General features: G+C 37.5%; 1 protein-coding gene across 2 annotated transcripts; it reads left to right on the top strand.

The window, feature by feature from the left end:
- The first annotated feature begins 1,597 nt into the window (after positions 1-1,597).
- LOC132618118 (MOB kinase activator-like 1A) lies at positions 1,598-5,291 on the top strand. Of its 2 annotated transcripts, none has more exons than XM_060333179.1 (7): positions 1,598-1,808; positions 2,128-2,176; positions 2,388-2,496; positions 3,098-3,191; positions 4,404-4,537; positions 4,619-4,782; positions 4,931-5,291. In XM_060333179.1, exons 1-7 carry the CDS (start codon positions 1,783-1,785, stop codon positions 5,000-5,002), a joined length of 648 nt encoding a protein of 215 aa, XP_060189162.1. In that variant the 5' UTR covers positions 1,598-1,782; the 3' UTR covers positions 5,003-5,291. The 2 variants fall into 2 exon arrangements, with proteins under 2 accessions (XP_060189162.1, XP_060189163.1); XM_060333180.1 differs by lacking the exon at positions 1,598-1,808 and adding an exon at positions 1,853-2,030.
- Positions 5,292-10,303: the final 5,012 nt, after the last annotated feature.

Below are 10,303 nucleotides of genomic sequence, written 5' to 3'. Positions count from 1 at the left end.
AGAGAATCTTCAAAATTTCTAATTTTGCGGGATTGTTGAAAGTTGTATATATTTTGTAAAGGTTGTTGCTATCTTTTGAAAGTTATGATAAATATGAATTTATTTTCCAATATCTGTGTAAAAGTCCCACAAATGAATTGTGCCAATTCTGCCATTTTTTAAATCCAAATCCAGCTAATCGCATTTAGTTAAGTAGACCCTACCCACCTCCCTACTTTAGAAAGTCTACAACCCATTATTTTTGTTCCGGGCTAGCTTTTCCAATCATTGTAACTAAAGTTGGAGTATATTATCTTTGAAATATTTTTAATTTTGTTGATTCTCATCATTAGAGCTATACGGCGGAAGCATTATTCTGATTATAGAATCTTTTATTTCTATATCATTTTTTGAGTTATTTTCTTATTATGTTAAATTTTCGTTATCATTAAAAAACTATCTTTTTGCTAGCGTAGTTTTTGTTAAATAAAAGGTTGTAGAAGAAATTGTTAAAAAAGAACCAAAAAATGAAAAATAGAAAGAGAAGAAAATTTAGTAAAAATACTTTCGAGGTAAGAAGAAATTCAATCGAACCCAAACCTTCAGGTCACGTCTCTATATTTAGACCGATATCACTCTTTTGATGGCTATTATTAGCACATTACTATTTCAATATATTTTAACAAACAGGTATATTTTATTTCTTCAAGTAGAAATCTTTGATTATATTTTTTACCAGAAATCTTTGTTTTATTTGCTCATTAATAATTACATCAATTTGTACTTCACCATGAATATTTTTTTAAGAATACTACATGTCCATGATGTAATATAACTTTACAGTAGGAAAACAAACAAAACACTATATTTCTTCACGGAAAACCTTTGTTTGCTCATTACTACTCACATCAATCTCTAATTCACCATAAAAATAATTATATTTCTTAAAATATTTATTGTCTCTGTAGTAGAATCTATGCTCAACCCTTATATTTTAGATGCTGCATGATATTAACTACTATAAGATGGAGTGAAAAGAAAAGAAAGAGGCTACAGAAAACAATTACTCCAGACTTTTCTTTCTCATTTTACGTGGCCCGCTTAATTTATTACCCAATTTATGTGATACAGTTCGGATTTCGAGAGTCAAAAAAAAAAACATTGCGATTTATTCTTGTGCCTTTTAAATATTTTAAATTATCGATTATCCAGACTTATAGTACGTTTTATGAACTTCTAAAAAAAAAAAAAAAAAAAAAACTTAAAGATTGTACGTCAAATTCACGATCAGAATAAAAAGGTTTGACTCTCGAAATCCGAATTATCTCACATAAATTGAGAGAAGAAGTAATTTAGTTTATATTTAAAAATAATACTATATTTTTTATAAAAATAAATGCATATTTAGCTTTAAATAGATAGTGTCACAAAAACTGAGATTACCTTAAAAATTTAGAGGGGCATGCATATAGAGAAAGAGAGGACAATGAAAGAGACAGGAGCCAGGTAAGCATGGCTATGGCAAAGAAAGAAGACTGACCTGGCTGGTTGGTTTATGCTTCCTCCCTTCACATTCCTTATATATGTTGTCTATATTTATTATAGGAGAGAGATATTTGGTAAAGAGAAGGGGTCCTTCTTGACCTGATCTCCATTGCCAGTCTGTAATATACTCAATACACTCTTTTCTCCTTTATTTATATGATGATAATGACTATATACAACACATATTATGTACTAAACCTTCACCCTTGTATCTCATTCATACACATCACCTTTTCCTTGTTTGGACCATCTTGAATCATGAGTCTTTTTGGCCTTGGAAACAGGTATATCCATTTATACAACATGTTTTCCTTTTATTTTAAACCAAGTTTTAGTCTTGAAATGATCTTTTTGTTTCTCAGTTTGATTAATTATATCTCTTTGTTCTGGGGTTTGGAACTTATACTATGTTTGGATTCCCAATTTGGTAGAGAGAATTAGTGTATAATTTTCTTTATCTGAGTCTTAAACTTAAAGAAAATGGGATATCTTCAACCTTTTTGCATGTTAGTGTCTTGTTTCTATGACTAATAGCAGCACTAATGTGTTTTTTTCCCTTACTAGAGATTTTTGGTAAATTTTTCATTGATTTGATTATTTCAGAAATCAGAAGACTTTTCGTCCTAAAAAGAGTGCTCCATCAGGAAGCAAGGTTAGAATATGTTTTAGTTCTATGATGTGCCTATATTATTTACATCTCATTTTTAATCAGTTACAATTAGTTTGCAGCAGCTAATTAAACCATGAGTAAAATCCAACTGATCATAAATCATTATAATAGAGGCTATATTTTGTTTGCTTTTGTTGTTATTGCTGTTGTGATTTTCTTCCTTAAGTCTTTTTTATCTTATTTTGAAATGCAGGGTGCACAACTTAAGAAACACATTGATGCTACTTTGGGCAGTGGGAACTTGAGGGAAGCAGTGCGGCTACCCCCTGGAGAAGATCTTCACGAGTGGCTGGCTGTAAATAGTACGTTTTCCATTTGTAGGAAGATACAACTTCAAAATATCAATGGCTCGGGTTCTTTTATGATACATTGCAAAGCTTCGATTTTGTCGGTTTTCTGTACTTGTTTGTGTATTTGGATGACAGATGGTGCGTCTGTCACTTAGATCCAGTCAGATTATAAATAATTTCAGATGGATAATTTGACATTAGGTTGCTATAATATACCTTGTCGCGACTTGTGAACATGTCGATCGACTTCACTTAGTCCTTAACTTCAACTTGGCCTGCATAAAATATGTGGATTTATCTTGTCCATTGTGACAACTGTTTGGGAACAGTATCAAAACTGGTATCCATGGTATTGACTTAATAATAAGGATATATACTGCTCTGTAGCAACTTCTGGTGCCCCTTTGTGACATCTATGTTGGATTTTTATCCCACAACCTCCTCTCTTCAATTTGTATAGCTTAAAACAGAATATCCTTTGCGATTAAGTTGTCTGGTGTCTGCCCTGGATATTAACAATGCAGATGTTGTACGTGCATCCATATGATGATTTCTGAATATCTTAAGCATCTTTGTGTTGATCCTAACTTTTTTTTCTTTCTATGTTTTACAGCTGTTGACTTTTTCAACCAAGTGAATATATTGTATGCCACTCTCACAGAATTCTGCACCCCGTCGAGCTGTCCGACAATGTCTGCAGGGCCAAAGTAGGTTTCTAAATCTGTTCAGATTGTGGTAGATCCTATAGATTCATCAAGTACATAAATACCATTATAGATATGTTACACCACAATTATATTTATCATGTCCATATCTTATGCCAAACTCAATTCCCAACTGCTATATTTATTTGGGATTATTGTCCCTAAAACTTTAGCACCTATTTGTGATTCCTAATTTTCAACTGTTGGGGATACTGCAAGTTTCCCCAACCAAGTAGAACATTCAGAGTGCCTCCTATACTAGGACTTTAGTCATCTACAGAGGTCATGGTCCAATCTTCTTTTCGAAAACTATGCCTGACACTCTAAGTCTTGACTTCGCTATGTCCAAAGAGAGTCAGTCGGTAACTATGATATGTTGGAACATACTGCAAAGCAGCCACAGCATGAAAATATGATGGCAATAATATAATGCCCTTGAACTTTCCTCATCATTTGACCAACATGTTTGACATAACTTATTTTGTTTGTTAAGCATAATATTATCGGTAAAAGATTCTTCATCGTTCCCTGCCTAGATAGCTAAACTATCCGAGGAAATATAAGTGAAGTGAAACTCTTAAAGCAGCAGAAGATAACATAGCCTTAGATCTAAGTACCATAAATATCTCCTTGAACAAAATATAGAAGTAATGAGAGATCGGATTGTTGTTACCCTGCCGATGTGCTACTATAAAAGCGCCCATTTACTTATGCATTCAGGATGAGAGGAAGGGACGAGAAAGATGTTTAAAAGATTACCCATCTTCAAAACTGCTGGAAGAATTGCATAACAGTCATGATGTTAAGCAAAATTCCAACTCTGTAACCACCATTATGGTTCACATTGAAATTTTCTCTTTACACAAAAATGTTCATGAAACAAAAAGAATATTCTGGACTATTTATATCTCTCACTATCTTCTAATTCTTCATTGCACGCTGTCCCAATATGCATAATGGTTTAATTCTTGAGATTGATTTTCTTTCTTTATTGATCTTATGTGTCCTCCTATTCATGATTGTCTCTTCCACTCATCTTGGTAATTCCACTGTAACATTGGGTAGTGGAAATGCAAGATTTCAACATGTATAGTGAAATTTGCAATGAAACAGGACAGTTGTCTTCTCAGATTTCTACTCTGAATGAAATGAAAACACAATGAAATATGTTATTTGTTTGGCATGGCTGATAATCTTGCATATAACTTTTGGCAGGTACGAGTATCGTTGGGCCGACGGAGTTAATATAAAGAGACCCATAGAAGTTTCTGCTCCAAAATATGTGGATTATTTGATGGGTTGGATAGAAACTCAGCTAGATGATGAATCAATTTTTCCACAAAATTTGGGTGGGTATTCGCTCTCTTTCTGCTGTGCATATTACTCTTCAAAGTTCCCAAATTTTATGTCTGATCAATGGTATGCTACAGGTGCGCCATTTCCGTCTAACTTTCAGGATGTTGTGAAGACAATATTCAAGCGATTATTTCGTGTATATGCTCATATCTATCATTCACATTTCCAAAAGATTATCAGTCTAAAGGAAGAAGCTCATATGAATACTTGCTTTAAGCACTTTGTTCTGTTCACATGGGTGAGTTTGTACTAGTACATCTTATGCTACTGATTTGATGCATTTCATGAATTTGTAGTGCATCATATATCTCCACAAGTAAAATATGGCTAGTGTTGATTGAGGAAAACTGATGCATGCTCTTGCTTTTTGATCTTGCTTGATACAGGAGTTCCGCTTAATTGACAAGGCAGAGCTTGCACCTCTCTATGAACTCGTCGAGTCTATACTGCAGCTTTAGTGCCATGTTGTAATTCAATTCATTTTCTACAAAAAAAAAAAATTCTTTCATGATTCATTGATTAGTTTGCATGGAGAGAAGATGGTTTTGATGATGGACGGGGAAACCCCAAAGAGTGTGGGAAGTCAACTGTTCGAGTATTTACCCATTTATAAGAACTTTCATGGCTTGATATTGAATTGTAACACCTTTTGCTAGGATTCTGTAATTGAAGAAACTACTTTAATATGGTGTGCGTATTACTGTAAAAAAATGCCATATTTTAGCTCAAAGACTTTATTTGAGGAAAGGTAATGGTAGTTATATTTGGAATTTGGAGGTTAACTAAACTTTTCCCAGCTATGGATAATGCATTTTTTTTATTCAAAGCCACCTTCCGGGTGAGGATTAAGCATGACCCCTTCCTCCTATATTAGAATCCAGAAGTGAAATACATGTACAAGAGGTATGAAGAGCCTAAACTCTTCAAAAAAAAAGTTAAGACAGTGGACATGCCCACTTAGCCTTAGCATATTAGCAAAAGGTGCCGGTGTATTAAGGATGATGAGAAGGAGGTTCTCATGTACTGCACATAGCATTCCTGTCAACATGGCAAAAACATACAAGTTATAGCACATCAGAATATACACTTTCATGCAGTTTCTTGTTCCTAATCCTAAAATTAGAAACCATACATCTGTCTAGATTCACTAATGCCTTTGACCTGTGGGGGAAGATCTCCACGGTTCAAACAGATACTGCTGCTCTGATTGCTGAGGCTTAAAGAGGCAAGTTTGTCAGTTGCTTCCCTGAAGCAGTGATTAATAGACCAATTGATTCCAATAAGAGAATTCTAATATCCCTGATAGTAGTCTCAAGCTGCCAGGAATTTTGAACACTTCCTTAATCCAGGATACAAGAAGCATAGATTCAGTCTCCAATTCAATTTGGTCAATCTCATTTAAAATTGCACCATTGAATGCTAAATAATAGAGCTTGAATCTCTAACAATTCCCCTCCTCCACTGTTATCAGCTATAAGACTACCTTCACTGTTGACTTTGAAGAAGTTAGAGGAGGGTTTACACCAGTGGATTCTTTTGCAAAGTTTCACAGCTATCCTCTTGTCAGCTAACAACACAAGATCATCCCAGGCAAGATCAACAACAACAACATACCCAGTTGGATCCCACAACATGAGGTCTGGGAGGGTAAAGTGTACGCAGACCTTACCCCCACCTTGGAAGGTAGGGAGGCTGTTTCCGAAAGACCCTCGGCTCAAAAGAAAACAAGGAAAACAAAGGAAAAAAGGGAAAAGAGTCAGATACGGACAAGCAAATCAAAACCATGTGAAAATGAGAAATAGCAAGAGCAACGAAGTCATGATAAAATAACAAAGATAGACAAGACCAACACATAGAAGCAGGATAAAAATACTCATAATATGAGAAAGGAAACCTCGCGGCCCCTCCACTAGCCCTCTACCCTGATACTCAACCTCCACCCCCTCCTATCACCAGTCATGTCCTCGGTAAGCTGGAGTAACGCCATGTCCTGCCGAATCACCTCTCCCCAGGCCTTCTTTGGCCTACCCCTCCCTCTCTTCAGGCCCACCACAGCCATCCTCTCACACCTCGCGCATCAGCGCATCTCCGCTGCACGTGGCCGAACCACCTCAACCTCCCTTCCCGCATCTTATCCACCACAGGGGCCACACTCACCTTATCCCGAATCACTTCATTCCGAATCCTATCTCTCCTGGTATGCCCGCACATCCATCTCAGCATCCGCATCTCAGCTATCTTCATCTTCTGGACATGCGCTTTCTTAACTGGCCAGCATTCCGTCTCATACAACATAGCCGGTCTAACCACCGCTTTGTAGAACTTTCCCTTTAGAATAGGCGGCACCTTCTTATCACACTACACCCCCGATGCGAGCTTCCATTTCATCCATCCCGCTCCAATACGATGTGTGACATCGTCGTCAATCTCGCCAGTCCCTTGGATGATCGACCCCAGGTACTTGAAACTTTCTTTCTTCGAGATGACCTGAGTATCCAACTGCACGTCCTCGTCCTCTACTTGACTCTCATAACTGAACTTGCACTCTAAGTACTCTGTCTTAGTCCTGCTCAGCTTGAAACCCTTCGACTCCAGGCAAGATCATATTTGAAATTAAGAAATTGCAATCTTATAATTCCAATAGTAGACTGAGCGATCTGGAAGATGAGTTTTGGGAGGAAAGGTTTGTTGTTCCCATATTTACTGCTATACATCTGATTCCCAGAGTTCCTGGATAATAATGATAGGAAAAATCTTAAAAAACAAGGCAGTCAAAGGGGTTAGAGACCACCAAGCATTCAAGATATGATTTAAGGTATGGAAGGCAACTCTAACTCCAAAGTAGTTGCCCGTAAAGTGTTGGCTAAGTTACCAGTGACAAAACATGATCGACTGTCTCGGTTTGAGGGGGACATTACGCTCTCTATCTATTTTTGAAAATATTTACGCCACGTAACCCATATTTTGAGTTTGTTACCCGATATAATTCATATTTGTGTATAAAACACCTTTTATACACTTTATACAAGGTTGATACGTTATAATGTTTTCCTCCCATGTATAATATTGTATATTGGGCTACATGGCGTAATAATTTATGTTGGGCAATTTGCACGATTTCCCTTATTCGGGTGTGGTCTTTCATTTTTGCCCCTCAAATTGCTGGTCTTTAATTTTTGTCTTTCACCTAAAAACCCATGAGTTTGGGGTTCGAACCCCGCTCAATTAAAAATTTTAAAAAATTCGCAAGGCAGAGTTTGCCTTAAGATAGCAAATTCTACTTTATAAGGCAGAGTTTGCCTTCACGGATAAGGCAAACTCTCCTTAAGCAGTGGCGGATCCAAGATTTTCACTCAGGAGGTTCCAAAAAAACAATAAAAGCTAAATATAAAACATTATGTTGTCCTTGGGGATTGAACCTAGGACGCTATGTTGGGGGGGGGGGGGGGGGGGGGGAATTATAGTATCGAGCTAATATGAGAGAAAAAATACTTCTATTACTTTCAAGAATAGAAAGAAGAGACATACAAGCTCTAAAAAAACTCAAAAAAAAAAAAACCTCACAAATCTCTCAAGGATATTACACAACTCTTCTTGGTTGTGCTGTGATGATCTAATGTCTGATATTTTGGTGTGTCAACAAATGATGGAAGGCTTCCTTATTTATAGGGATGAAATGAACCTATTGATGTCATTTGTGACTCAAGCAAGCACTTGACAATTTGTCAAATACAAGGAAGATGTTTTCTTCCTTAAAACAAGGAATATGTTTTCTTCCTCAAAACAGGGGAAATGTTTTCTTCCTTGTTTTCTTCCTCAAATTATGGGATGGACCCAACAAATCTCCCCCTCCAGTCCCATACACCTGAAGGAGGGTACACTGGCTTTTTAGTTTGAGTGTATGCCGACAAGTTCTTTGCACAATTCGAACTTGTCTCTCGGTACCACCTTGGTCAGCATGTCTGATGGATTCTCCTTTGTGTTGATCTTCACTAGTCTCAACAGTTGTTGATCAATCGTCTCGCGTATCCAGTGATACCGAACATCAATATGTTTTGTACGGGAATGGTACATGGAGTTCTTGCTCAAGTCTAGAGCACTCTGACTGTCACAATGTATCTTGTACTCTTTCTGCTGGATCCCAAGTTCTTGGAGATAGCGCTTTAGCCACAACATTTCTTTACCAGCTTCAGCGGCAGCAATGTATTCTGCTTCTGTTGTAGCTAAAGCGACACACTTCTGCAATCTTGATTGCCAAGAAACAGCTCCCCCTGCAAAAGTATAGATATATCCTGAAGTAGATTTTCTACTATCAATATCTCCGGCCATATCAACATCTGTATAGCCTTCCAAGACTGGATCAGCTCCACCGTAGCAAAGACATAACTTCGTGGTACCCTTCAAGTATCTGAGAATCCATTTGACTGCCTCCCAATGCTCCTTCCCGGGGTTAGAGAGAAAACGACTCACTTTACCCACTACATGAGCGATATCTGGCCGTGTGCATACCATGGCATACATCAGACTTCCAATTGCTGAAGAATAGGGCGCCGCTGACATCTCCCCGATCTCTTCCTTGGATGTGGGACATGTTCTTTTGCTCAACTTGAAGTGATTCGCAAGTGGAACACTAACTGGTTTGGTATTATTCATGTTGAATCTCTCAAGTACCCGATCAATGTACTTCTCTTGAGATAGCCATAACTTGCGATTCTTCCTGTCTCGAGTGATCTGCATCCCAAGAATCTGTTGAGCCGGTCCTAAGTCTTTCATATCAAAAGACTTAGAGAGTTCTTTCTTCAGTTGGCTTATCTTCATTTGATCTTTCCCAACGATCAACATGTCGTCTACATATAATAGAAGAGCAATGAAGGTACCGTCTGGAAGTCTCTTGATGTATACACACTCATCCGCAGTAGTCTTCTTGTAGCCTTGACTCTTCATGCATGAGTCAAACTTCTTATTCCACTGCCTTGGTGCCTGCTTCAAACCATACAAGCTTTTAGATAGCTTGCACACGAGATTATCACTTGAAACCTCAAAACCTTCTGCCTGCTGCATATAGATTTCTTCTTTCAAATCTCCGTGAAGAAATGTTGTCTTCACATCCATCTGTTCAAGCTCCAAGTTCATACTTGCTGCTAAGCCAAGTATAACTCGGATTGAGGTCATCTTGACAACTGGTGCAAAGATCTCATGAAAGTCAATTCCTTTCTTCTGCTGGAACCCTTTGACAACCAACCGAGCTTTGTGTTTCACCACTTGTCCGCTTGCATCCTTCTTTAACTTGAACACCCATTTGTTTCTCAGTGCCTTCTTCCCTTTAGGAAGTTCTACGATCTCATAAGTTTGATTTTTCTGCAGAGATTCTAACTCATCCTGCATTGCTATCAGCCATTTTTCTTTATCCTTATGAGACATAGCTTCTTGAAAACTCTCCGGTTCTCCATCTTCAGTAAGCAAAAGGTATTCAGATGATGAGTACCTTTTTGATGGTATATGGCCTCGTTCAGATCTACGAGCAATTGGAACCATCTGAGAATAACTACCATCATCTGTGTCGTGTGATGGTTCTGGTGAGGTGGGTTGTGGCTCCCCTTGCTCAGCACTCTCTTCTGTCTCCTTATCTTCTTCTGCTTCTGAGTTTTCTTCTGGCACTTCGTCATTATTTCTCAAGAACAATTCTGGTGCTTCATTTGAAACTTGAGCACCCGCATTTGACTTCTGAGACATCGTGGATTTTTCAATGTCTTCTATTG

The sequence above is a fragment of the Lycium barbarum genome, chromosome 11 (genome assembly GCF_019175385.1).
Source record: "Lycium barbarum isolate Lr01 chromosome 11, ASM1917538v2, whole genome shotgun sequence".
NCBI lineage: Eukaryota > Viridiplantae > Streptophyta > Magnoliopsida > Solanales > Solanaceae > Lycium > Lycium barbarum.
The sequence above is the reverse complement of the archived record's forward strand: the minus strand, read 5'-3'. Positions and strand labels throughout refer to the sequence as shown.